Source organism: Tenrec ecaudatus, chromosome 5, assembly GCF_050624435.1.
Source record: "Tenrec ecaudatus isolate mTenEca1 chromosome 5, mTenEca1.hap1, whole genome shotgun sequence".
In the NCBI taxonomy this organism is placed as follows: domain Eukaryota; kingdom Metazoa; phylum Chordata; class Mammalia; order Afrosoricida; family Tenrecidae; genus Tenrec; species Tenrec ecaudatus.
The window spans coordinates 151,424,886-151,452,519 of record NC_134534.1 but is presented as its reverse complement, the minus strand read 5'-3'; the positions used below and the strand labels follow the sequence as shown (position 1 = coordinate 151,452,519).

The 27,634-nt window shown below is 54.2% G+C and overlaps 1 protein-coding gene across 3 annotated transcripts in view; it reads left to right on the top strand.

The window, feature by feature from the left end:
* FBLN2 (fibulin 2) overlaps nucleotides 1-27,634 on the top strand; it is a 76,304-nt gene that overhangs the window by 2,188 nt on the left and 46,482 nt on the right. For all 3 annotated transcript variants that reach the window (XM_075550092.1, XM_075550091.1, XM_075550090.1), the window contains exon 2: nucleotides 24,913-26,282. In XM_075550092.1, the coding sequence (XP_075406207.1) occupies nucleotides 24,968-26,282 (1,315 nt within the window). In that variant the 5' untranslated portion in view covers nucleotides 24,913-24,967. The remainder of the gene's footprint in view (nucleotides 1-24,912; nucleotides 26,283-27,634) is intronic.

Below are 27,634 nucleotides of genomic sequence, written 5' to 3'. Positions count from 1 at the left end.
CCTTTCCCTTATCTCATTTACCTGGGGGAATTCCCCAGGCCAGGTCTCTGGTGACAACCCCACCCCACCCCCCCCAAAAAAAACGACGCCTACCATCATGAGTCAATTCTGATGGCTACTGACTCCAGGTAGGGTTTCCAAACCTCCGACCTAGGGATTAGTAGCCTAACACCTGACTCTTTTGCTAGCATACTAACAAACAAACAAACAAACGAAAAACAACTCCCCCATCACACTCATTGCCATTAGGTTGATACCAGCGCATATGACCCTGTAGGATAAAGTAGAACTGTCTCTTTGAGCTTCTGAGACTAAATCTTTATGGGAGCAGACAGGCTCATCTTTCTCGTGTGGAGCCACTGGTGGGTCCGAACTGCTGGCCTCATTAGCAGCTCAACTCATAGTCCACTATGCCATCAGGGTGCTTTCTTCCCTGCACACAGTGGGTGTTTGTTCCATGGCTGCTTTCAGCAAAGCTTTGGTCTTGGTTCTCTGAAGGGATCAAGGTAGATTTGAACTCAGGGCCTGAGTGAGGGGAAGGTCATGCACTAAGTAAGCGATTGGTGAAGTAAGCAGGTTCCCCCTGCTTGTTCTTGAGGGTCACTTCTGTTGTGACCACAGCCACCAGACCAAAGACTGGGGCTTCTCTTGGTGAATTCTCCTCCCCCCCTCAGTACTTGTCTCCCTCTCTGTGATCAAGTGTTTGCCCTGCATTTTAGTGGCTGTGGGGTGTGCCCTTCTTTTCCTAGATGGCTAGTTAGTCCTGGTGGATGAGACTTGTACACAGGGGAGCCAGGTCAGGTGGGGTCCAGGATGGAGCATGCTCAGTGCAGTGGGGCAGTGGCTCATTGTGGTAGGTCTCTTGCTCTCTGGAACTTTTGTTAAATGAATGAAGACCAGGCACTGGAGCAGTAGGGCAGCTCATGGTCTCTCCCCTTTTCCTCCTGGAGGGCTCTTGGCTGCCTATTGCTTTTCTTTCCTACTGGGGAGGAAGTGGTGGGCTTAGCTGTGCAGAGTGGGGTCGAGGGCCTGGGTTGGGGGCTGGCCCGCTGTTGTTTGCTGTGTGACCCCAGGTCTCAGGCTTCACACCAGACACTGGTGGTCTTTCAGCGCTCGTAGTCCTGAAGTGAGTAGGGTGGGGGTGGGGGTTCTGGCTTCTGGGAGGCGATTGGGTGTAGCCCACCTCTGTGGCTTTATCAGCTCCAAGTTGCCTCTCCTAGCTGATGGGCCTTCCCTGAGATGCAGCTCCATCCTGGGATAGGATTCTGGGCTACGGGCTCTGCTGGCTTCACAGCCCGCTTTGGTGGGCAGGACTAGTGCTAGCCTGTGGTATTGCTGTGAGAATCACAACTCTCCCCGGCAGAGCGCGGAGCGTACTGGCCCTCTGCTTTGACAAACATCGTTGGCCAGTACTGCCTGTGGAAGGCAATCGGTGGACCAGCACAGGGGCATCTTTATTTCTGTGCAACGTGTAGGGGTGAGGTGAGGTGAGATAAGACAGCTATAGACTGGTGCAGGGGCTGTAAGGGGGCACAGCCAGCTAGCAGTACTGTCGAGGATGGGCAGGAAGGGCCTCTTTGAGGAAGTGGTTGCTGAGCTGAACCCAGAGATGGTGAGGAAGAGTGCAGGGCAGAGGGGACAGTGAGGTGGTCACAGGCTTGGGGTGGGGGGGAAGGAGAGAGAGCGAGAGAGAGAGAGCGAGAGAGAGAGGCAGGCAGCTAGAGCCACTGGGGAAGGCAGGCTGGAGTGTGGCAGGGAATTTGAAAGCTTTTGAAAGGTTCTGAGCCTGGGAGCCCCAGGATCTGGTTTCCATTTTCCGAGACTCTTAGCTCTGAGATCAAGAGGCTCTGTGCATCTGTGGAGAGGATGTTGGCGGAAGCGCGGAGCGCCCTGATAACCATTCCTGAAGGCCAGCGCCAGTGTAGGAGTGGTGCGTGTGGGCAGTGTCAGACCGCCACACCCAACTCCACAGGGCGGGAGGAGAATCAGTGTCAATGTCAGGGGTCCAAGGATGGCTCCTAGAAGGGGTAGGTCACCTCCAGCCTTTTTTACCAGTTCTGACATCAGACATCCCTCCCTTGACACTGTGTTGGATTTGCTCATTCATCGGAGAGACCATACCACGCTCACAGATCAGACTCAGTTATTGGCCTTCTTAGAGCAGTAATAGGTTACAGTTTAGGATCAGGAGCAATGTAAGATACAGTTCTTTGAGCAGGACATGTCTACAGTCTGGCTTTAGCCCCCCTGGTCTGGTCTCTGTCCTGCTTAGGCAAGTGTTACAAAGCTCTTTAGCACCTCTAGCAACTCTGTCGGAGTATCCCACTCCATCAGGAGTACCCTGACGGAAGGCTTTTGGCTCTCCTGCTTGCTGGGTGGCACACCTACTTGTAACTACCTTGCTCCAGGGGCTGGGAAGCCCACTGTTGCTGTCTTCTGGTTTTATGGACCCTGTTTCTCTGCTGCAGCTTCTCACGGTCTTGAAGTCTATGGAGGTAAAGGTTTTATGTGCCCTCTCAAAGGGTGGGCTGTGTCCATGTTTCCTCTTTGTGGTTCTGCCTCTGGGATGGCTCATTTTAAGCCTGATGGAATGCACAATCGATGAATCCACTCATACACTGTATTTGCATGGTCCCATCCCATAAGAGTCACAGTCTCAGAAACTCACGGAGGGTGGGCGTGGGGGGTGGTTGTGGGGCTGTTCTTCCTTGTCCTATAGTGCACTATAGTGCCCGGCGTGGGCAGCTTAGGCCGGGCTGTGGGCAGCGGGTGGCCCTTCCTACCATTGCCCGTCTAACTGAGGCTGCAGTGGACAGCTGGGTTCTCCCGCTAGACTGCAGTTTATGGGCTGATCCTGCACCTGGATAGGGGTTGACCTGGCCCCCAGGATGGGCCTGCCACTGGGCCATGAGGGGCAGTGGGAGCAGTAGATTGGCTGCTGCTGAGGTGACCTCACAGGACAGCCAGGGCGGGGCTTGCTGTAACTGAGTCCTCCCAGACAGGGGCTCCTTCAGCTTCTGAGCCCAGGAGGCATCCCCAGGGCCTTGGGTTCTCACCTGGTAGCTTCTGGTGTGTCTGGCCCTGTGCTGGGTGCAGAGACAAAGATGCACGACCCCACCCACTGCCACCCCCTGGGCCCCAAAGATGTGCACAGGCAGTTCTAGAGCACTTTGGCCGGGGCCATCACAGAGAACAGAGAGACGTTGGGGGGACCGAGGGATAACCAGCTCACCTGGGTGGAGGCAGAGAGATGGCTTCACCTCGAAGGTGGTGCTGGCGCTGTGTTTTGAAGGGGAGTACAGGGCAGGGATCGGCAGGAGATGAGGTTGGAGTGGTGGCCAGCATCCTGACTGTGGAGGACCCCTACATCCAAGTCTAACATGGGCAGTTGATAGGGGCCTTCAGCTGCTTCGGCAGATGCTGTGAAGGATATGCCCAGACTGGTGGGGCTGCAGGCCCCTCTGGCAGCAGGCGACTGCCAGGTGTAGACATTAGATCGGAGGGGGCAGGGCTGTAGGCCTGGAGACCTGTGCTGGTGATAGGGCGGTGGACTGGGCAAGGTGCCCTTTTGCAGATAGGGAAAAGGAGGCCTGGAGGAGTTGCTGGGCCTGAGGTCCCCCCAGTGAGGAAGGAGGCAGAGCTGAGATGGGACCGCTGGCCCAGTTATCTCGGGTCACACTGGTGTGCTCACCCCACTGTAGGCACACGCCATTCAAACAAATCTCCTTCCTGTGCGCTTTGCAGGTCGGCGAATTTGTATCGTGCACCATTGTCCTCTTTGGTCGGAATTTGGAAACGTTGCAGAAATGCCTTTCTTCAAATATGGAGATTGTTTCCAATAAATTGCTGATTGGGGGAAGGTGACTTCCTTCCTTGAGGGTGGAGGCCTGGATTTTCTGAGGTCGCTGGGTCATAGGTGCCAGGGTGTTCCCACCCAGATTGCAGTTCTGGGGAGGAAGTGGGGTCCATGCCCCAAGCCAGGCTGCAGGATGCTGGGAGCCTGGGTGTGGCACAGAGGACGATGGGGTAGGCAGTGATTGCCCACCTGCTCCGTGACCCAGACAACAGTCAGCGGGAGCCACGGGCGGCCTTGAGCTTCTGGGTGACCTGGCCAGACCAGGCCATGGCCTGCCCTTCTTGAGGCTTCAGTTTCACCCATCTGTGAATTGGAGCAGGCCCAATGACTTTGCCTATTGTTGGGGGTCCAGGAATGATCTGGAATCTGTGAGATGAATGCTGACCTGGACATGGGCCCAGGTCTGGTGTGTGGGCCCACAGAGTGGGTCAGTGCGCCCGCCTGGGCCTGCAGCCTGCTCACCTGGAGAAGCTCGCGCCGCTGGAAGAGCACCCTCTTGCTTGCTGTCGTCAGCCTCAGCCTCTGTGAAGTGGGACTGGTGAAAAGACCCCGTGTAGGGTTCTCATGGAGCATGAAGGAGGCGCCCTAGGCACAGCTCTCGGCAAGTTGTGCAACACAGGCTAGATCGGTCTTGTGGTAGGTGGCCCAATCTTAGCGGCCTCTGGGGCAGCCCTTAGCCTTGGGTTGAGCACACCGTTTCTTGATAAGCCTCTATCCGTGTTTGTCTCCTTAGCCCGAGGCAGCAGGTGAAGCATCTTGGTGAGGCTTACAGGCTCTCAGACACAAATTCACAAGCTGCCCCTAAACGGCTCACCAAGTGAGCCTTCAGGCAGCCCAGGAAGGTCTGTTCTTAGGCCCTTTAAAATGAAAGCCAATATTGAAACAAAAATACAGTAGAGAGCCCTCAGGACCCTTGAAAAGATTTTCCCAGCCCCCCAAGTGTCTGGGGTTCCCAGTTAGAACGATAGTCTTCTGGCAAGGGAGCCGGAGGTGGGGTGGGGTTGGAGGACTTGGCACAGGTGAATGCAGCTCACAGGTGAGTGAATGGAGGAGGTGGGAGACCATGCCCTCAACAGATGATAGGAAGTGACGTGTCAGTGGCAAAGTGCTGCTCTAGGTGCACGTGTAGGTCATTAAGACTCGTCTTAGGGATGCTAACGATACCTCTACAGTGATAGCCCCGACATTATCTACAGGATCCGCCTTCTACTCGACCCGCACTTTCTTTCCCTTTTGAGATGAAATATTAATCGCGCATCCAGTATAGCGGGGGTGGGAGAGGGGACTTTCATTTCAGACCATTAACTCTGTACTCAGCAGTGAACACCCTGGTACCCTGGATTGTATCCCAGCTCCCTCTCCTGACTTCTCCTCACCCTTGGAGGAGGACCTCCATCCTCCCCTGCACCCCAATCAGTCCGTACCAACCCTCCAGTCTGTGGCTTCATCCCACCCTCCTTGGTCTCCCTATCTTGGGGAGCCCCCATGATAGTTCCCATTGGTATGTAAGTCTTGGTCTTTTTTTTTTAACCCTTTGGTCCTTAGTGGTCCATAGTGTATTTGCCCTTTGGTGATAGACTCCCTTCGCTCCTCAGCCTGTTCTCCAGGCCCATCCCCGTCACGAGGTGCTTGGAGGGTTCCTTGTTTCGTGTAGCTATGCCGAATGGCCCCCGAGCCTTTTCTACTGTTGGGCGTTGGCTATGTGACCCCGGGATCTTTTTCATGTTTGTTAAGCCATTTGGATGTCAATTTTGGTGAACTGTCTGCTTACGTCCTTTGTCTACTTTGGGGGGCACACGGTTCACATGTCATAGAATTTAAGAGTTCAGTCATATTAACAAGAGTTGCTCCATCGTTACCCAATTCAATTTAGAAGTGTTTTCTTCCTTCTTGCCCTCATTGTTGTCAGCTCTCCATTTTCCCCCAACTTCCCTTGCTATGCCCCTAGGTAATTGTCCAAGAAACAAACGGAAAAATGAATAGCCAACAATCATGACAAAACAGAAAAACTGCCATAGAAAAGGAAGCAGAAAATATGAACCACTCGGCTAACTTTAAAATGGGTCAAAGGGGAGATCAAATGATAGGGCTCCAGGAAATTTAGAGGTCAGCCATCTGGCCAGCTGACCAGCAGAGGTCCACATGTGTACTCAGTCCAAAGAAAGGTGACCAAACAGGTGCTCCAAGTAGAGAACACAATACCTTCAGTAGCACATGTAAGTAGAACCTGGTTGATGATCATCCGACCGTGATTGTAGCAGGACATTGACAGGGAGCTGCCAGAGGTTCAGGCCAGATTCAGAAAAGGACTTGGAACAAGGGAGATCATGGCTGACGTCAGCTGGATCTTGGCTGAAAGCAGAGAATACCAGAAAGATGTTTACTTGTATTTCATTCAACTGTGTCACTCATAACAAACTATGGATAACCTTGAGAAGAATGGGTATTCCAGAAGACCTAATTCTTGTCATAGGGAACTTGTACATGGATCAAGAAGAGGCGGTTATACAAACAGAACTAGGTAATACCGTATTATTGTTTAAAACCAGAAAAATTTTTTTGTCAGGGTTGGATGGCTTTTACCATACTTATTCAGTCTGTATGCTGAGCAAATCATCAGAGAACCTGGCTTACAAGGGGTACACCCCAAAAATGGAATTTTTTTGAAACTATGAATTAAAATTTTAAATTTATTTTTACAAAACAACCTTATCACTTTCAAAATACTCTCTATTACTCTTAGGACATTTGTCAAATCTGCGACTTCATTCTTGAAAACCTTTTTCAAACTCATCTGTTTGGATGGCTGACAGCACCTCCCTCATTTTTTTCTTCTCTTTTGTGTAGTTAAATCGCTCTCTTTTCATTTCCCTCTCCATTTGCTGAAACTAAAAGAAGTCACACAGAACGAGGGCAGGTGAGTAAGGTGTGTGGGGCAAGAGAGGCATGCTGTTTTTTGCCAAAAAGTGGTGCACTGAGCAGGTGCATTGTCCTGGTGGCCAAAACAGACCCACATCTGCCACAAATCAGGCCTTTTTTGTCGCACACTTATGTAATCTTCACAGAATCTTTAAGTAGAAAGCTTGAGTAACAGTCTGACCCGGGGAAATGAGCCCCCAGTGCACTATCCCCCTCACATCAAAAAAATAAATGAGCATCGTCTGGATCTTTGATTTCACCTGATGAGTTTGTTTTTTTTTTTTTGCGGGGGGTCGGGGGGTGGGTGGGTGACGATGGTGTCTTCTATTGGTGTAATTGATGCTTGGTGCCGGATCGTAAGAACAGCACCATATCTGGTCACCAGTAATGACCTTGGGGAAAAAAGTCTGGGTCACTTTGGAGCTGTTCTTTCAAAGCACAACACTTATTTTCCTGGTCGGTCAGAAACCGAGGCACAAATTTCTAAGTGACCCTTCTCATTCCCAAATCTTCCATTAAAATTTGCTGGACCCAGCTCCAAGAGAGTCCGGATAACTTCCCCATCCATGTCTTCAGTGGTCTATTGTTGGCCTTCGAGCACAAGTACACTAATTTGGTCTACATTTTCATCCCTTCCGGAAGTTGATGGACACCCAGAATGAAGTTTGTCATCAATCGACATTCCACCTCTTTTGAAAGGAGACAACCACTCGTATACTTGAGTTTTTCCCATGGCCCTGTCCTTGGAAGCTGTGTTCAACCTCACAGCAGTTTCTGTGGCGTTTTTCCCCCGAGCAGGAAACAAAATTTCATAGCCTCACGCTGCCCTCTCAAATCCGCCATTACAAAAACAAACAAACAAAAACGAGGTTCTAGTGAAACTCCTTTTATGAAAAAATTCACTGTGACCAGAGAGAACCTTCCCAGGGGACGCCACTGGGTGAACTGACTCAGATCGAGTTGCTGCATGCTTGCCTAGCAGGAAAAAGCGGGCTACAAAAGCTCCGCTCAGTGCAATTCCCAATTTGGGGGGGTGGTAGCCCCTCACATATGAAGGAGAATGGGGCATCAGGATCGGAGGCAGGTTTATTAGCTTGAGATATACAGATGACTCATCCTTGCTTGCTGAAAGTGAGGCGGACTTGCAGCCCTTGCTGAGGAAGGTCGAGGAGGGCAGCCTTCAGTCTGGATTTACAACTCAATGTAAAGGAGACCAAAATCCTCACAACTGAACCAGCAGGTAACATCCTAATCAGAGGAGAGAAGACTGAAGTTGTCAAGGATTTAATCTTGCTTTGATTTACAGTGAATGCTCATGGATGCAGCAGTCTGGAGATTAAATGATGTATTTCATTGGGCACATCTGCTACCCCAAAACCTCTTTAAAATGTTGAAAAGCCAGGATGTTACTTTGAGGACTAAAGTGTGCCGGACCAAAGCCAAGGTGTTTTTAGTTCACTCAGATGCATGCGAAAGTTGGCCATTGCCCCTTCATATTGAATCTTTTGTTTCTAGGCATGGGCCTCCGCTTCACCGCTCTGACTTCTCCCAACCCCATCACAAAGGTGTTTGATTGGGTCTGCTCTGCAGATGAGGGAGCTCTGGCGGTGTAGTTTGGGGCTGCTGACCACAAGATTCGCAGTTTGAAAGCAGCTGCTCCTCAGGAGAAAGACAGACGCTCTACTCCTGTAAACAGTTACAGTCTCAGAAACCCACCACGGCAGTTCTACTCTGTCCTGCAGGGTTGCTATGAGTTGGAAATCACTTTATGGCAGTGAGTGATTTAGCAGATGAAAGCCTGGCTACTCCAAGCTGCCCTGCAGTCCAGGGGCAGAGCTGGGATTTGAATCAGAATGCTAGTCTTTGGCAGTCTGGAGCCTGGTGGTTCTGCCCCCTGTCCCTCTGTGCTTTGGCCATGGTGGCTGTGTTGGTGAGCCCCCTTGGCTCCTAGGCCTCTCCTCTAGTGATGTCCAGCTTGGGCTCGATCTGACAAGTTGCTCCACACTGACTGCCCCACTGGCAGTCCTGACAAATTCCTTAATTTTACGGGCTTGTAAATAGATGGGGTTCTGGCATGGTGGAAGCCTCAGGAAGCTGCCTGAGCTGCTGTGCCCGGCTCCCCTTCCTGTAGGGGCTGGGCTGCTGCTTCCCTGCTCCAGGCCTCCGTCTAGCTGCCTGTTGTTAGCAGCTAGCCCTGATCTGCTGCAAGCTAGTTCTGTTTGCCTGGCCCCGCTGTCTCTAGCCTTTCTCCGACTCCCATGTCTCCCTGCTTTGGCTCAGTCAGTCTCTGTGTCACTGCAGTTCCGTTTCTTTCTGCCCGTCTCGTTCTCTCTCCCTGGTCTCCCCCTCACTGTAGGGCCTCACATTGTTGTGTGACTAGAAGGAGATGGGAAAGGATGTGTCTATGAAGTGGGGAGAGGCATGTGGTTTTTACAATGGGAGGTTGCCAGCTTATGGTCAGTGTCTCACGACGTGACCTCAGGCAAGTTTCTCTGTCTGAAGGCTCTTTTGGGGATGTTTGTGACAATTACACCTACAATTTAGCCCATGGTCTGTGTCAACCCTGTACTGGGGCCATAGCAAATAATGACTCTACACTCCTCTGTGGACCCATCCATCTCCAACCCATCCAACCACCTGCTACCCCACCCATCTTGCTGCCCATCTACTACCCAACAACCCATATAGTTACCATCCAGGTTGTCACCTACCTGTGTACAGGCATCTGTGTATCTACCTATCCTTCCACTCGTTCATCCTCTCATTTGCTTCCCAGCATAACCACACCTGTCGGTACTTCTACCCATCCAACCACTCATTTACCACTCGACCCATTTACCTACTCATGCACCTACCCCTCACCGACCCACCCACTCATATATCCATCAACGCATCTATCAATCTACTCATTGATGTATCTGTTAACCCACCCATCCACCTACCTATCCATACTCTCATCCACACACCTGCCCACCTATTCACACATCCACCACCCCCCATTTTCTCGACCACACATACATCTCCCCACATACAACAAAAGCACCTTTTGTTTCTATCCATTGGGATTGAGCAGGAACCAGGATCTCTGCCCTCGAGAATCACAGTTCAGTTGTGGAGACAGACATGTAGGCACACATGTTAGTGTAACATTCAACTCCTCATTGTGTGGGAGGAAGCTCCCAGGCCCGGCCTCCTGCCTGGCTGGAGAGGTAACTGGTTGTGTTAGTCTGGATTAACTAGAGAAACAAATCCAGAGACACTCATGTGTATAAGAACAAGCTTTATATAAAGAGTAATTGTATATTGAGAAAATATCCCAGCCCAGTCCAGTTCAAGTCATTAAGTCCGATATTAGCCCATATGTCCGATACTAGTCTATCAATTCTTCTTCAGACTCATACAACACATGCAATGATGCCGAATGCAGGAAGATCATAGGCTAGTGGGTGGAAAGTCTTAAGGATCCAGTGGCGATGGAAGCATCTCAGTGTTGGCATGAGTCTCCACGTGGCTCCTCCAGCTCCAGGGCTCTGGATCCATCAGTATAGCTCCATGTGGCTGGTCAACAAGAATGTCTCGCAGGGAGAGAGTGTATCTGGCCTCCAGTGAGCTATTTATCTCCATAGCGCCTCAAGCTGCGACCTGATTGAGAGGCTAAACTCCACCCCTTTGCCCTTAATAGTCTCAAGTTGACACGGGGTTATATAACTATCCCACTGGTATTCTCTGACAAAAGGCTGTGGCAGGATTGGTCTTTCCAGGGGGTTGTTGGGGTGGACGGGTGATATCAGCAGGGCGGTCTGCCCTGAGCTTGCACTTGAGCAGGGTGGCCTGTGATGGAATGTTGGAAACAAGTCATTGACTGACCGAGGAGGCCAGCGGCCAGAGAGTGGGGAATTGTCAGGAGCAGTGTGGAGAGTGATTCACTGGCTAGGGCTGGAGATGGTTGTGAGACCAATGGAAAAGAGATGTCAGCTGCCGAGTGAAGGAGCCCCACACAGGCATGTGTCCTCCTATACACTCACACAAGCACTCATAGTTCCACACACACACTGCTTGCATACATGTATACCGTATGCGTGCTCACACACACGGTTCCGCATGCTTCAGCACACCCTGTTCATGAATACCCACTCCGCCCACACTCCCATGCTGTTCGCCACACGTCCCGAAAACGTGTTCATCTGTGGTGATAAGTGCGCACACACACTCTCACGCGCTCTCACAGGGAAGAGGCTCTTGGTCTCGAGGCTGCTCTTAGAACAGAGAGAAGATTTCGTGGGGTCAGAGACAAGGGTGACAATAGGCTCAGACCCGTGTTGCGGACTCCTTTCTGTTCGCTGGAGCCGAGGCTCTGTCTGGGCTTAGCGTCTGAGCATTCAACACTCCATGATGGATTCCAGGATTTACCTTCTGGGGGTGCTGGGAGAAGGGGCAGGGTGAAGTGTCATCTCTTGGAGGGGGTTGAGGGCCTCTGGGACAGAGTGGGCCCAGAGGCGTATAGTCTTTGGCCTCAGGTCTCACCATTCGTGTTACACTCACACCCACTCCCCAACAAGCCTGTTTGTTCTGTGGGAGGGGGATGGGCGAGCTCACCCTCAGTCCTTGATTCAGAAGGCCAGCTCCCATGAGCCTAGCTGATGTTGCCTGGTTCAGAATTCAAGATGCTGAATTTTGTTCACTGTTTCTGTCAGAGGTGATCGTGCCCATTTTTTCCCCCACTCTGACTCTAGCAACAAAAGTGAATTGAACTGATTTTTTTTTCTTTTAATATTGAACTGTCTTTGCGTTCCCGAGGTAGCCCTTCCCTGGGAACAATATATCACTAGCCTTTTAAGATGTTGCTGGATTCAATTTTCTAGTATTTTATGTAGGGTTTGGCAGCTAGGTTCACGAGTTAAACTGGCCTTCTAATCCTCTCTTCTTGCACCATCTGGGTCTGTTTTGGGTATCAGGATTGTCCCGGTCTTATAAAACGAGAGAAGGAGACATCTCTCTCTTTCTTGTCCCTGGAATAATTTTTTGTTTTAAGATGGAAATTGTGGTCAGCTGTCCATGCCACATACTGTGCTAGCTGTAGACCATTTTAACGTGATCCCGCAGCACCCGGTGAGGAGGCAGGGGGAACACAGACTCCACTGCAGCTGGGCACTGGCTCACTGGATGGAGCCTAGGCCCGTCCGACTCATGCCTGTCCCTCTGTGCTGCTCACCACTGTCCCAGGGGCTGTCTGAGATGCTGACCTGTGAAGGAGCAATTGGTCTCATTCTGGATTTTTCCAGCGGCATCTAGGAAGAGTGCTGGATTGAGTAGTTGACCTAATCTACCCACTCAGCCACCTGTTCCTTAACCCATCTGCCATTTGTTCATTGCTTCATTACTCAGTCTCCATTTGTCTCTGTCCATATGCTGATCTACTCAGATACTAACCTGTTTTACCATCCATTCACCCTCCATCTCTCCCACCTACCCATTCTGTACCACCCAATACTACCACCAACGCCTCGTTGGTCCACATGCTAGTTCGTTCATTGATGGATGAATTCACCCTCCCATCCATCTGCCCTCCATCTACCACCCATTCACTGCCTATCATCTCTTTAGGATTTATTGACTGCCTATTGTCCATTCCTGAGCTCAGTTAGCTATCTATTCACACACTAGTTTGGTGTACCCCTCCATACAGCCACTTTTCCATCATCTCCCCATCTGTCTATCATCTGTTACCAACACACCCATCTACCCATCCATCATCCATCTATCCATCCACCCACCCTTGGGGCTTGACCTTAATGAAGTATGCAGAAATTCAGGAGGGAGGTCACTTTGGGTTGATGTAATGATAAGAGCAAAGGCCATTGTTGAACAAGAGGGGGTTTGCCAGTCTCCCAGGTAGCAGAAGTTGGGTACCTGGAGGGCATCAGGGCGAGGTGGAGTCTAGAGAGTGAAGGAGTGTTCGCTATTTCCCTTGGACTAAGAGGTCTTGTCTTTAAACTGGGATCCATGAGTGCATTCCTTGGCATCTGTAAGACTGCTGAAACGATACACAGCGGTCTGCCCATATATTTGTTAAGACTTTGCGTTAAAGGAGCAAACCTGGCCAGCTTACCTTCATTAAAATGGGTCGATGACATCACGGAGGCTAGCGTTTCAACTGGCGTAAGTATGGCTCGTGTTAGTTGACACAAGCATGGCCCAGACGCTTAATGAATTTCGCTGTGACCCTGTTTCTGTCTCCATCTCTTGGCTCTTCTTTTTGTGAGTTGCCTCCAGCTTCAGACAGCCTCCTGATGGAAAGCCATGCACCCGTCTGTGTCTTAAGACAGCGGATAGGAGAGAGGCTGTTGGCTCAACATCTCCCCCAGGACGCCTTGCGCTGATTCTCATGGTACTAATTAGCCTGATGTCCAGTCCTGAGTTCAGCGTGGTTGTCAGGGCAATAAACAGGTTGGCGTGAGACTGGCCGGCTGTGTACGCTACAGTGAAATCCAGGGCTCTTTTCAGAAGCAGGCTGAATTTATGCTGGGGAATTGTCGTGAATCAAATCAACTTGATGGCAGTGAGTTTGAGGGTTTGGGGTTTGTTTTTTGAGAACATCCAACCTGTGTCCACTACAGGTCTTCGTTGTTTTGTCCTTTGGGGGAGCCTGTAGGGCATGGGTACTTTATCCCCAGCTTCCCTCAGGTTTTTAACGGGACCAGAAGTGGTAGGGAGCCGTTAGGGATTTTGAGCAGGCATGTGAGGGGATCAGATAAGACCCTCGTGTGCAGGATGGTGGTCCCTCCAGAGGGAGAAAGCCTGGTGGGGTCGGAAGGGCCGAGTCCTCATCCAGACTGGGTGGAGCATGGTGGGGAGGGACGTCAGGTGGGAAGTGGTGAGCTCAGTCTTGGCCGCTTCTCATCACCCCGCCCTGGGAGTGCTTCCCCTTCCGAGCGTAGGGACTTGTGGGGAAGCAAAATATCAGCGCCCTCCGAGTGCCAAAAGCAACATTTTCTTTTCTCAAAAGGTTGATTATGAGTCATGGGCATTAATCTTTGTAATTTTTTTACCCGATTGCATTGATAATGAGATTTGTGAGTGCAGGCGAAGGGTTTCGCGTGCCCCAGGGTTTAAGGAACTGTCGAGATTGTATTTTGCTTTTTTTTTTTTAAGAGAGGGAGGGGCAAAACGTAAAACCCTGGCTATTCCACTGGAAGGATTATTTCCCCCACTTTTCTCATGAGCTCACCCCCGTGAAGGCAGTCCCCAGTGGCCGATGAGTGTGTGATGCATGAGGGGCCAGCAGCACCCCAACCCCTCCTTAGGGCCTCGCTGCCTGGAGGGTGCTTTTCATTAGGGGCTGATGCCACCCCTTCATTCTGCATCTAGCCACTCTTCCCTGCCTCAGGGACATTCTGCCGCCCCCATCCATGCCGCTGTGTTGCCCGCTGCCCCTCTTGCTCAAGCCTCCCCCAGCCCCCACCCCCCGTCCCTTAGAACCTTTGTCTTGGCTTCATGTCCTTTTCCTGAACTACTTGCATTGGGCTCTTTTCCCCTTAAAAACAAGCAAACAAACAGCTCTTTTATTGTGGAAAAACAAGCAGCCCCTCGTACAACCCCTGCTTAGGTGAAGAACGAGAGCAGATAGTCACAGAGGACCGTGTCCTTCCGGACAGAGCCTCCCTCCCCTCCGTACCCACCGCCCTGGCCTTCCTGGTCCTCCCTCTGGCTAGTCTCCTTAGCTTTTCTCTCTTTGCATCCCTGCTGTGGAAGACTGTAGTCCACTTGTTACATGAACAGAAATGCCCTTGGGGTTCCGAAAGGCGTACCTGCAGCCCTTCCTTGAATTTGCAGCGGGTTGTGACCTAGCAGTGGCCCTCACAACCTTGTGGGGACCAGAGCCCAGCAAAACAACCCAAACTCAGTGCCACCACATCAGTGCCCACTCAACATCCATTCATCGCTTTGCCAAATCCCCTGGGGCACTCAATGTGGGGCACCGGCCCATCACTTCTTTCCCCAGGCCTCATGTCTCCCCTGTTCTCATCTCCCTGTAAGCAGCCACACGGAAGCCCCGCGTCTACCTCGTCAGGGCGTTTGCACGCTCTTCGCTTTACCCAAAATGCTGCTCTCTAGCGCCCCAGCTGAAACGGTACCTGCTAGGGGGTCACGCTCATCAAAAGACTCTCCTAGTTACTTCCAGTCACATTGTCAGATCCGTGTTTATTCTCCCCCAACCCCCCCGGCTATTTCCCCCTCCAGAATGTTGCCTCGATCATAGACCCTCCCTTGGTTTTGTTCATGTCTAGATCCAAGGCCCTGGAAGGGGATGTGCAAGGCGCTGTCCAGTTGGCTGACTCATAGCGACTGTACTAGGCCGGGTTGACTAGAGAAACCAATCCAGGGACACACTCATATACGCGTAAGAAAGAGCTTTCTATCCAGAAGTAATTGTATAACAGGAAAGCACCCCAGCCTGGTCCGTAAGCCCCAAACCAGTCCATCAGTTCATCTTCAGACTTGCATAGCCACATGCAGTGATGCAGAATGCAAGAAGATCACAGGCCGGTGGGTGAGAAGTCTTGTGGATCTAATGGGCTGGCACAGGGCATCACAGGGCTGGCATAGGTCTCAGCGTGCCTCATCAACAGGAAGGTGGAGGCAGAAAGAGAGAGAGAGAGAGAGAGAGAGAGAGAGAGAGAGAGAGAGAGAGAGAGAGAGAGAGAGAGAGAGAGAGAGAGAAGATTCCTAGGACCCTCCTTAGGAGAAGGCCACACCCACTAGGAGGCACCATCAGGCTGTGGCCTGATTGACAGGCGAGCCTCCACCCCTACACTGTCATATCTTCAAGTTGACACGGCGACCCATGTACAACAGATGGCAACAGTGCTCCAGCCTGCACCATCCTGACAAGCGTCCTTACGCCAAGTCCGAGGTCCTTCCCCAGGGACCGAGTCCTCCTGATAACAAGTGCAGACGACACGTGAGGCGAAGGCTCCCCACCCGCCTGTCTGAGGAGCATTCTCTTGGTACTTCTTCCAAGACGGATCTGTCCGTGTTTCTGGCAGTGTGCGGGCAGCTCCCTGCAGCACGTACACCACAATTCAAACGCGTCAGTCTTTCCCCTGCTTCCTTATTCAGTGGTCCAGCTTTCACAGGCCTGGGAAGCGACTGAAAATAGCACAGGTGGGGCCAGGTGCACCTCAGTCCTTAAAGTGGCATCTTGGCCCTCTGACACTCGAAAGGTTTTTTCGGCAGACGGGCCCAGTGCAGTCTGTTGTGTGATTTCTTGACTCTTGCTTCCGTGCATGTTGATTGTCGATCCAAAGAACACGAACTCCTCGACCACTTGTCTTTTCTTCAATTATCATGATGATGTCTGTTGGCCCGGGGGTGATGATTTTTTTTGTCTCCTTTACAGGTATCAGGCTTTATAAATATCTGTCAAAGAAGGACTTGGGTCATCTCCCTCGATCCTGAATTCAAGTCCCCATGCCACCTGTTGTTAGTGATGTGGCCATGTGCAGATATTTTACCCAGTCTGGGCCTCGGTTTCCTCACCTGTAGAGCATAGTTAAATCAATCCACTGCCTCCCTAGAAGTGTGTAGCCCAGCATGTGGCATGCATGGGCACTGCAAAAGCCATGTTCAACGTGAAACTGACAGGTAACTGACACCCCGTCTGCATCTGTGCCGAGAGCAAGTTGGGTTTTTCCAGTGGACCAGATGACGTCCTCTCTCCAGACAGGGGGCGCGGACTTACCATCTGCGCTCTCTTTTGTCCCCAGCAGCCAGGAAGCAAGCCTTCTCCTAGACGAGCGGCAGGCTCCGTGGCACCCCTGATTCCCTCTGGGGGTCTCCGTTTTGTTCTTTTTCCTTCCTCTCTCTGATCTTTGATCATTCACTCGTGCCTGTTTCTACAGTGCACACGTGCTAGTCTGTCTCTCTTTCTTTCTGTCTGCGGGGCAGGCCGACAAGGCTTGCTTCTATTGAGTGACTGGTCCACAGAACTGCTGAGGCCACTGTGCGCAGAGAAGAGAGTGGGGTTTAGTTCCTGGTCTCTTCCTCCTTGGACAGAGTCCTCCCCTGGCTTGGCTGGACTCACTCCTCGCAGCTTGCATGCCTCCTTGGCCCTAGACCCCCAGGCCTGGTGTGCCTTCAGCTGCGGGTGTTCCATCAGAATCCGCTGGTTCCTGAACACGTTCCTCTCCGCCCTTAGCTACAGGCTGTGACTCGTATGGCAGTCTGTCTTCTCTGACTCCCCCTATCTCCTGAGCAGCCGGCGCAGAATCTTCATCATCCAGGCCACCTTCTCGGGCATTCACGCATTGGCAGTATCCTGCTCACCTATGCCCATGTGCCTGCCCTTCCGGCAGGCTAGGGTGGGCGTTTTTCCGGCATTGGCCTGAGAGTGGACGGTCACAGGTTTGCAGATGACGAGGCCCTCTTGGATCAGTTTCCGGATTGGCCAGTGGGCGTTGGCATTGGCCGTTCCACTGGTCTCCTTAGGGTCTAACCAGACGTTCTTCTTGCCACAGCAGAGGATGCTGGAGGAGAGCCTCTTCTGAAGCCCAGGCCTACTCACAGCTGTGGCCGCGGCGCCCAGGGGCACTATTATTTCTTAACTAAATTACTTTCTTATCTCCCTGGGCTTGGGGTAACCCCGGACCAAATTGCAAATTCAGATAGCCTTTGACCGGTTTCTAAGGAAGACCCAGCCATCTCACCACTTTGGACTGTGTGCGTGGTGGTCCTTGTCTGTGTGCCTCTGCCTTGCCATGGCTTGCACCCCACTGGGTCCCTACCCTGGGGTTGCACTCAGCCCCTGGGCAGCAGCAGGTGTTGGCTGCGATGACTGATGCCCGTGCCCTCCATTCGGTTGACCCTGCCTAACGGGTATCCCCTCTCCCAGATGCCAGTGGCATCCCCAGGGTTGGTGGCACCTAGGGTGATGGCCCCAGATCTCACCTTGGCGTGGGTGAGGCCAGCCAGTGAACCCCTCAGGGTTCCTCCTGCAGCCTCTCCCCTATCCCGCTGCCTCTGGCAGGTGGGTTAGGGTCTGTGTGCGATGCTACCACTGAGTGTTGGCACAAGCTCTAGGGACATTACTGCTTCGGCAGTCCCCCTCCAACCTGTCTGCTGCCAGGACTGTGGATTCTGGGGTCACTGTGGCGTCACCCCCTCTGACAGCGTCAGGGGGTATTGTTCACACACTCTGAAGACACCCTCCCCCCTGGTTAGGTCGCTGACTTTATCTCCCTGTTCCTCGAAAGCAGCCACCCTCCCCACCATGTGCCAGCGATATTTCTGCGTCAGGGCCTTTGTCGCCCCTGCTCTGCTTCTGGGGAGCCCGGCACACGACAGCATGTCGGATGCAGTCAATTACTGTGGCCCCTGTAGCCAGAATCCCTGTGTGATGTAGTGTAATTTCTGGCCTCCTGCCTGTGGCTATAATCCCATATTGGAGGGAGTTCTCTGCCATGCTAGTAGACAGGACTCAGTCTCCACAGCAGAGGGTGTGACCTAAGCTACTGCCTGTTTCCCTGGGGTTGCGATCTGCTCAAAGACAATAAGCAACCTCCCCCAGAGGCATGCATTCTCTGTGCCTAAGCGCTGTCTCGGAAGCAGGCGGAAAGATATCCCAGGACCACTGGAAGAAGAGCCACTAGTGGCATGGAGCTCACGGGACCGAGCAAAGGGAGCAAAGTCAAAGAGACCAGCGGCCACGCCAGAGGAGCAGGGCCGAGACAGTAAACCCACAAGGAGAGACGCAGGCTGGCTTCCTGGCCCACTGAAGCAGGGGCCAATGGCCCTGCATGGGGCAGAGAAGCTGAGGAACCGAGAGAGACTGGCCATGGTCTGAGGAGCGGTGTTGGCTGTGGACCCATCCGCACTGCTGACTGATCTGACCTGTTGTAACCCCTTCCCCTCTCTAACAGCCCCCCTTGGTGGTCTTGTCTGTGAGCTCTGTGTGCCCGTGGCAGTGAATTATCGAGGCCCACGGACGTAGGGCGTCCGGGGAAGGATTGTTGGATGAGGATGGAGGTGGGTCTGACCACTGCCTCATGGCAGGAGGGAAACCGGAAGAGGTCAGTTATGCCCTCCAACCCCAAGCCATTTTCTAAGCATGTAGCTACATGATATACTTCCTTCCTGCTCTCACCGATGTCTGCGGACCTGTGGCGCTGGGCTGGATCCAGGTCTGACTGAGACATGGAGGCCTGGTTGGCCACCTGGGTCGGAGCCTCCTGCTTGGGTTGTTGCTGTTAGTTGTTGAGTTGGCTCTGGTTCCTGGTGACCCCAAGCAGAAGTGCCCCTGTGGTTTCCAAGGCTGTGATTTTTGGGGAGCGGATCAAGAGCTCCATATTTCAAGATGCCGCTTCGTGGATTTGAGGCATCAACCTCTTGGCCGGATATCAAGCACTTAAGGGACTCTCCTTGTAAGGGACTGAAATTCCCCAGTGTCTGCAGATCAAACCCAGCAGTGGCTGCCCAGGAGAAAGCTGGGGCCGTCTGCTTATAGAAGAGGCAGGTCCTAACTCAGGAGAGAGAGCAGGGTGTGCAGGAGGGAACAGCGCTCCCCTGGGGTCCCTCGCCGTTGGTGTGCACCGGAGAAGCTCAGGTCGTTGCCCTGTTGGAGCCTGCTATTGGAGTTAATGTGTCAGCCCATCTCATGGAGGGCCTGTTTCTCAGTGACCCGCTCCTTTACCAAGCCTGCAGCCCTCCTTCAGAGACTGCTCTCTTCCGACAACACGTCCACGGTGTCTGAGACAAGTCTTGCCAACCTCCCTTCTCAGGGGCACCGTTCTTCCAGCAGTTTGTGGCAGGCAGAATGTAGTCTTCATCAGGGACACCAGCGTTCAAAGGCATCGCTTCCTTTTGGCCCTCTTTAGTCCGAGTCCAGCTTTCCCGTGCGGATGAGGCAACTGGAAAACACCAAGGCTTGGGTCAGATGCACCTTCCCCTTGAAAGCGACCCATTTGACCTTTCTCTGTTAGCGTCTCTCTTGTGGCTCTGGCTAGAGTGAACGTTGACCGGATGGCTGGCCTGCATGCTCCCGAGTCCTCTGATAGAGTTTTCCTTTGGAGCCGGCCGCAGATGGGCGGCAGGCCTGTCCTATTGAAGGAGGGGGAGGTGTGTTTTGTGACAGGAGGCAGCCGTGAGGACACCAGCAGAGAAGGGTCATTTCCGGCTCCGAAATGCCAGATGCGTTCTTCGTCCGCTCTGCCTAGTCCCACGGGCCCTTGAGTGGTGAGGCTGGGAGAGTGGGCATATGACTTTGCTAGGGCGGCCTCAACAAAGCGTTAGGGATTGCAGACAGAGTCTCTGGGAGAAAGACATTCTCTGGGTGGGATCAGAGGTTCGCATTCAGGGTGTTAGCACGTTCATGCTCCTTCCAACGCCTGGAGATGAGGATCTTGCCTTTGCCAGTGTGTGAAGACCTGATTTCCAGCCAATGTTGCCCTAATAGGTAGAGAGGTTAGCACGTCACATGGGTTTTGGTGGGGTCTCAACTTGACCTGGATCAGTGGGGTCATTTCCAGGGGATTTTGCGCCACCAGCTAAGGCACAGGCAGAGTCATCTGTCTCCATCCAGACGTCCCCTGAGAAGAGAGTATGACAAGGGTGACACTCATCCCTGCTGACCTGTCCTGCCCTCTTTCCAGTTGTTGCCCTGAGGACGCGACACCATCATAAGCCTCTCTATGCAGGGCCATCGGCCCATCCCGTCCACAGCCAGGGCCTGAGCAGCACGCAGCAGGAGCTGTGACGGCCCGCATGTCTGTACCTCGATGTCTCCGCATGCCGTCCTTGCTTGAGCTTGCTCCGGTTTCTTAAGCTGTGCAGCTGGACAGCAGACAGTCACTGCCGCACCTGGACAAAGTGCCACAGATGTACGGGAAACATTCCATGTTGACTTAAGCTCTGGCTGGCCTTGCAGCTCTTTATGGAGAATGGCGGGGACAGAGGAACCCAGGCACCTGGATTTAACTGTCTGCCATTCCGGACTGTACGAAGTCAGAGTCTGGGGAAACCGGAAGTTATCGAAAACGGAACGGAGCACATAGCGATTGGTATCTTGGGTGTGCGTGAGCTGAAATGGACTGGCGTTGGCCATTTTGAATGAGGACAACCTCTGGGCCTGGTGCAGTTGAGAGGAGTCGGGTGGGGGCAGCTGTGGCCCCGTGGTACAGAGACCGTGTGCCCGCCCACTCTGGCCGGGTGAGTGGCCCGGTTCTGCTGCTCCTTCCTTAGACAGCCCTGGGAGGGCCCCGCCCTCCCCACAGAGAGCTCGGGCCCACCGTGTTGCCCCGCCCCCAACAGGACAGCTGTGAAGACATTCAGGCAGGGGACCAGCCCCACAGGACTTGGGGTGCCCCCTCCCCAAGCCTGGGCTCCCTCCCAGTGCGCCCTTCTGCTTCCCTTCCTGCCTGACCAACAACAGGGAGTGTGTGTGTGTGTGTGTGTGTGTGTGTGTGTGTGTGTGTGTGTGTGTACAGCAAGCAGCTATGCTGGGCATTACAGGGGGGCCCAGCTGGAGGCCACCGTGGAAAGGACCGGCTCTAAGTTTAGTGTCTTGAGAGGCCACGAAGTCGGAGGGCTTCACAGGAGACGGGGCCACATAGACTCTGCTTGATATGTGCTGTCTCCCCTTGGGCTGAGCTCCCGGTGATGGTGCCTCCGCTTGGTCAGTTTGAGAGAAATCAGGAATCTGAATTTGTACGTGAATGTTCTCCATTTTCAAAGCCGGAAATGCATTTAAAACTTCAAGAACCTACTAGGTGGACTAAACAAAATACACTTGCTTGTAGGCGCTCCTGAGGGCCCAGTGGAGCCTCTTTGTTGTCCTGGTGCCGCGGCCAGGGCCTTGCCCAGGGTCACACAGCAGTCAGAAGTTCCGAGCTTCAGGCTTGTGCCAGGGTTTGGGGTGGCTGGGGCCTTGTGAACCTAAGATCTGGGATATCCCGGATGTGGACAGGACCACGAGGGACCAGGCTATGAACAGGGCTGTCCAGCAGTCAGGTTCCTTCAAGAGAAATCCTGGGAGAACTGAGTTGCCCCACAAAACCCTGCTTTCCTCTTTGGAGATGTTTCTGCGTGTGGGTGGGTGGGCGGGGGCGGGGCTGGAGCTCTGGAGTTTAAAAGTTTATTTTATTTGTGGTTTTTACCCCATTTGGGGACGAGTTTCCCTTGCTATGGTTATTAGCATAGGGTGCCTTTTAAGCCCGTTGCCTTTAAGGCATAAAGGTAGCGGATTCGACCTAGGGAAGCCTGGAGAGATGGGGGAGGATAGATGCCATGCCGCAGGAAGATCACCCAGGACCCACGGGACAAGGACTTTCCTTTCCCTGAAGCCGAGCGCAGGAGAAGAACGCCTGCCTCCATTCAGACGCCTAGCCTCTAACGAGAAAACCCATTTGGTAGGCCACCCACATGGGGGTTAGTTAGAGCAGCACTAGGTGATAAAGACTCTTGGACCCCTTGGCCAGAGCCTCTCCTTGGTGCAGAGCCCTGTGTCCAGTAGCCTCTCCCCCTCCCAAGATCCTTTGACCTCCCCAGCTCCTCACGCCAGCCTGGAGGTTGTCCCTCTGAAATCCTCTTGTAACACTTTCTGCAGTCTTCAGGGTCTCAGGAGCAGAAGCGCCTCCTTCCGGGGTCCAGACCAAGGACCTGGTCACCTTTGGATGTCTCTTCTCCCACCCCAATCAGCCCGTCAATCAACAGTGGACCTCTACCATCCAGATCAATATCCTTTCTGTCTCCTTCTCCAACAAATGCCTCCCCGTTCCTGCCCAGACTGCCTGTGGACTGTTCGCAACACAGCCACCAGCAGATCCCATTATTGGAAAGCCCCGTCCTGCCGCTCCCTAGCCCTGGCCCTTCTAGCCACACTGCCAGGTGCCTTGCGCCCTCTGGCCACTGCCCTCCACTCCCACCTGGCCTCAGCATTGCTCTGCCCTTGCCTGCCCTGCCCTAGACATGCCAACGGAGTGCTGTTCCAAGCCCTTCACCCCTGCTATTGTCTGCCTGCCTGCCTTCCCACAGTCCTGTGGGTGTGACTCCGTGGATCCTTCCAGGTTTCAGCTCAGACCTCACCTCCTCAGGAAGCCTTCCCACCCTTACTGTGGGTTCATAACTTTCCATCCTCGCCTGGATGCCTGTCCCAGGAGGGCAGGGACAAGGCTTGTGGTGTCCACAGACACGTCCCCAGGTCACACCATGCTGTTGGTGTGAGTGGACATGGGCTCTGACTCCAGCATGGCTCTGCATGGCCTCAGCATTGCTCTGACCTCCTGGGAAACAGAATGAAATGGTGCCCGGTCCTTTGGCCTTAGCCTGCTTGTTGGTGTGTTGGAGTCCACTGCGGTGGCTTCTGTGTTGGTCCATCTCACTGAGGTGTCCCCCATCTTTGCCGACCTTCCATGTTACGAGCCACGGTGGTGACACACAGTAGGAGCACAGGAGGGACTGACTCACTGACCAGCAGTTCCTTTTGTATTGGGCCCGAAGGGGCGGGGACTGCTGGAAACTGGGTGACCCCCATTGTCCCTGGCGTTTTTTTAGGAACTTGCCTTTGTGGCTCAGGCCCAGCTTGCTCTGCCCTGCGCTCTTGGGCCCGCAGCACATGGACTGCCTCCTCTAGAAGCATCTGAACACTGATGATTTGCTTTTCTGCCTCAGTGAGACCCTTTAGCAGCGTGACTATCAACATTAAGGCAGAGCCTGTGCTGGAGAAGGTGGGAAGGAGCCCTGGGCGTTGAGGAGCTGTGGGTGGTCTGGCCACCGGGAATCGCAGGGGCCCGTGAAATCCAGAGACCTTCCCGGGGCAGAGGAGGTAGAGGATTAAGAGAAGGTGGCAGAGAAGTGGTTTTTGGGGGATGAGGAGGGGGAGCCAGGACATCTTCGTCCTGCAGGCAGGGAGAGGGCAGGAGTGCGGCTCTCTCTCTCTCTCTCTCTCTCTCTCTCTCTCTCTCTCTCTCTCTCTCTCTCTCTCTCTCTCTCTCTCTCTCGCTGTGTGCTGGTGTTAGGACTGCAGGCAGGAAGAGATGTGGCTCAGCTGCTGTCGAGATCTTGCCAGGATTTCAGCGCTGGCTGCTAAGAACAAGGTTGCCAGATTGAACCCACCCGGCCCTCGGTGGGAGAAAGATGAGGCTCTCTGCTCCCATAAAGAGTTGTCGTCTAGCACCGAAGAAACACACACCTTTCCTCTAGCTCTCTGGTGCTTCCTTCTCCCCACTATCATGACCTCAGTTCTACCTTACAAACTGGATTAGACCAGAGCATGCACACTGCTACAGACAAGAACCCAAAGCACAGGGAAACCAGGATAGATAAACTCTCCAGGGCCAACACGGAGAGTAGAGAACCTATAACCCCTCTCAGGGGGGTGAACAACGGAATAGTGGGTGAGGGGTAATGGAGGACAAAGTCAGATATGAAAATTATAATCTATAACATTTCAAGGGTTCGTGAGGGAGGGAAGAAGAGGGAGGGGGAAGAAATGGGGAGCTGATATCAGGGGCTCAAGTGGGAAGAGAATGCTTTGAAAATGATGATGGTGGCATATGTGCAAATGTGCTTGACACATTGGAGGATGAGATGTAAGAACCCCAATAAAAGCATTTGGGGGCGTGGCAGTGTGTAGCTGTGTAGGCAGGTGAAGGTGGGAACGTGTGAGTGGAGTGAGCTGGAGAGAGTGGGAGGGACCCACTGTGCCCATGCCAGGCTGGACATGAGCCTTGGCCAGGGAGTGTGGCTGAGCGAGGGGCATGTGTGTGCACGTGGATGTGGGGGCAGCGGCCGGGGAGGAAGGTGCGACTGAGTAGTGTGTCACCATGGCGGCCAAGGTGAGCTGGGTGGCTGGCCGAGTGTGCGCATGTGGATCCCCATGAAAGGTGTGTGTGTAGCAGTCTGGGCTTACCTGAGACCCAGGGCTGAGGTTGGGGGAGACACGAGGGCAAGCTGAGAGAGTGTGTCTACAGCCTCTGGGTGTGCACCCATGGATGAAGGTGCCTGAGACTGGGTGCACACTCCTGCGTGTGCTCATGCCTGTGCATGTGGGGTGCATACATGTATTGCACGGGTATGTGCACACACGTGTGTGTGCTCTGGGTCCCACATGGGCCACTTACAGACTTCCTTCCTGATTCCCCCAGGGCCTGAAGAAGGAGACCATCCAGCACGGGTTGTGTCTGAGCTGGCGGTGAGACGATGGAGCTGCTCTGGGGTCCGACGGCAGCCTGGCTGGCCCTGGCTGTGGCCTTGGTGTGCCCGGGCGAGGCCGCCCCGCCACAGGACTGCACAGGCTTCCAATGCCCGCCCCTAGAGAACTGCATCCAGGAGGCGCTGGAGCCTGGGGCCTGCTGCGCTACCTGCGTGCAGCAGGGCTGTGCTTGCGAAGGCTACCAGTACTACGATTGCCTGCAGGGCGGCTTCCTGCGGGGCCGGGTGCCCGCCGGCCAGTCCTACTTCGTGGACTTTGGCAGCACCGAGTGCTCCTGCCCGCCTGGCGGTGGCAAGATCAGCTGTCAGTTCATGTTGTGCCCAGAGTTGCCTCCTAACTGCATTGAAACAGTGGTAGCCTCGGACAGCTGCCCGCAGTGTGGCCAGGTGGGCTGTGTCCACATGGACCACAAGTACGCTGCGGGCCATACTGTCCACCTGCCACCCTGCCGGGCCTGCCACTGCCCTGACTCAGGGGGTGAGCTAATCTGTTACCAGTTGCCCGGGTGCGACGGCGATGCTGAGGGTTTGCCAGCTGCTGCTGCTGCCAGCACCGGGAACTTCTCAGACACCGAGGTGGGTGACCCCGGGCGGCACTACGAAGACCCTTACAGCTATGACCAGGAGGTGGCCGAGGTGGAGGCAGCAGCAGTGGCCCTGGCAGGCGAGCTCCAGGCAGGAGCAGGGGGCCCGGCCGCTCTGGGAGCTGGGAGTCAGCCTCTGTCCACCATCCAGGCCACACCCTGGCCAGCTGTCCTCCCCAGGCCCACAGCAGCCACTGCCCTAGGACCCCCAGCCCCTGCTCAAGCCAAAGCCAGTCGAATGATGGAGGAAAGCAAGGAGGAAGAGGAAGCGGAAGAGGAGGAACAGGAAGCGAAAGAGGAGGAACAGGAGGAGGAGAAGCGGGAGGAAAGGGCAGTCACAGAGCAGCTGGCCGGGCTGCCCACTTCAGGCCCACCTGGGCCAGGTCTGCCAGTCCAGGAGGGGGAAGCAGAAGCCAGGGCAGGGCCTGAAGAGAACCTCCTCCCCGACGTGCTGCCCCCCCCTCCTAGCGAGGGGCAGCAGGAGGGAGCCATGCCAGCCCCGACATCCAGTGTAGCAGGTCCTGCCCCCACGCCGAGTGCTCCTGGGCATCCAGCGAAGCCCAGTGTCCACAGCATCCTGACCACATCACTGCAGGAGGTAGCCCAGGACCTCCCAACCCAAGAGGTGCCCAAGCAGCCAAAGATTCTGACCCGTCCCAGGGCAGATGAGGACACAGACCCCAACTCTGTCCACTCTGTCCCTAGAGCTGGCCCTGAAGGTAAGACCCTTTCGTTGTTTCTCCAGGGCATTCCGCGGGGGGTGAGGGGGCAGCCTGGGGGCTCTGGTCTCTGCCTCAGGTTTCAGTACACCTGCCCCGCATGGGGGAAGCCCAACAGCCTGAGGAGAGACCGGTCTTGGCTGTCCCTGGTAGGGGGAAGAGGCTTGCAGGCTGCTTTGCGATAGCCTTCCCCCAGCTCCATGGAAATGGAATGGATGTGTGTGTATGGGGGCGTGAGACCCCTAATGCAGGGGGGACTGGGGCACTGGTTCCCCCAGAGTCTGAGGCCCCTCCGGCATCCCTCCTCAGAGACGAGTGGTCCTTCAGGAGGGTTTTCCTCCAGGGCAGAGTTGGCCCGGCAGGAAATGTGGAGCACAGATGTCCTGTGGGCACTGGTTCACATTCTGCCGCCCGGCACAGGCCTCTGGACATGGTTCTGTTCTCCCTCTCTTGTGGGGGCTCCCTGGGGGTTGGGGGCTCCCTGGGGGTTCGCAGCTCCCCAGCAGATCTGCCAGCATGCCAGACGGGCCCGTTAGTACACACACAACAGACTTCGCCCCTTGTCCACTCAGAACCTCCCAGGTCTCTGCCTCACCCAGGCCACAGGTCCTTGCCAGGCAGCCTCCTGCGCTAAGGCGCCTGCACTGGTGACTCCCTCTTACCGCTCGTCCAGGTGTCCCTGCCCCCCGCCCTCCTCCAATCCCCAGAGAGGCCCACCGCGGCCCTCCGCTAGCTGGAAGAGCTCTGGCACCTTGTCCTCCTGCTTTTAGCTTTTTGCTCTTAGCACTGAGTTCCCCAACTTGAGTGGGTATGTAGTTTGGTTTACTTGTGTACCGTCTGACTGCCTGCGTAGATAGACATCTGCCACGTCCTATGCTGCGCCCACGTCCCCTAATCCAGCCAGGCTAGCGTGCAGTGGGTGCTGTGTTGGTGCTGGCTGGGCACAGTCGTCTCTGACCACACCCCTCGCTCCTGCAGTCTTCCCCACTTCCAGCACACCCCACTTTGATGGTCTGTTTCAAGGCAGAATCCATGTGTTCACGTGTTCCCATACCCGTGTAGGCTGTACCGCCTCCACGACTTCCCTGACTCTAACCCACTCTGAACTGGGCATTGGCTGACCCCCTCTCTTTCTCCTGCCCCTTCCCCTATTCCCCCACCCCCAGCTCTAAGGATTCACTGGAGGTTGTCCATTATCCCTCTCCCTACCCCATTCCCCTCCAGCCTGCACCCACAGACCATGTGGGACCTGAGGAGGCAAGGCTGCTGGAGCCCTGTGACTTTCGACCCACGAATAGCAAAGCCCAGCTGGTCGCTGGGGGGCTTCCTTGAGGCACGGGTGTTTCTGCAGC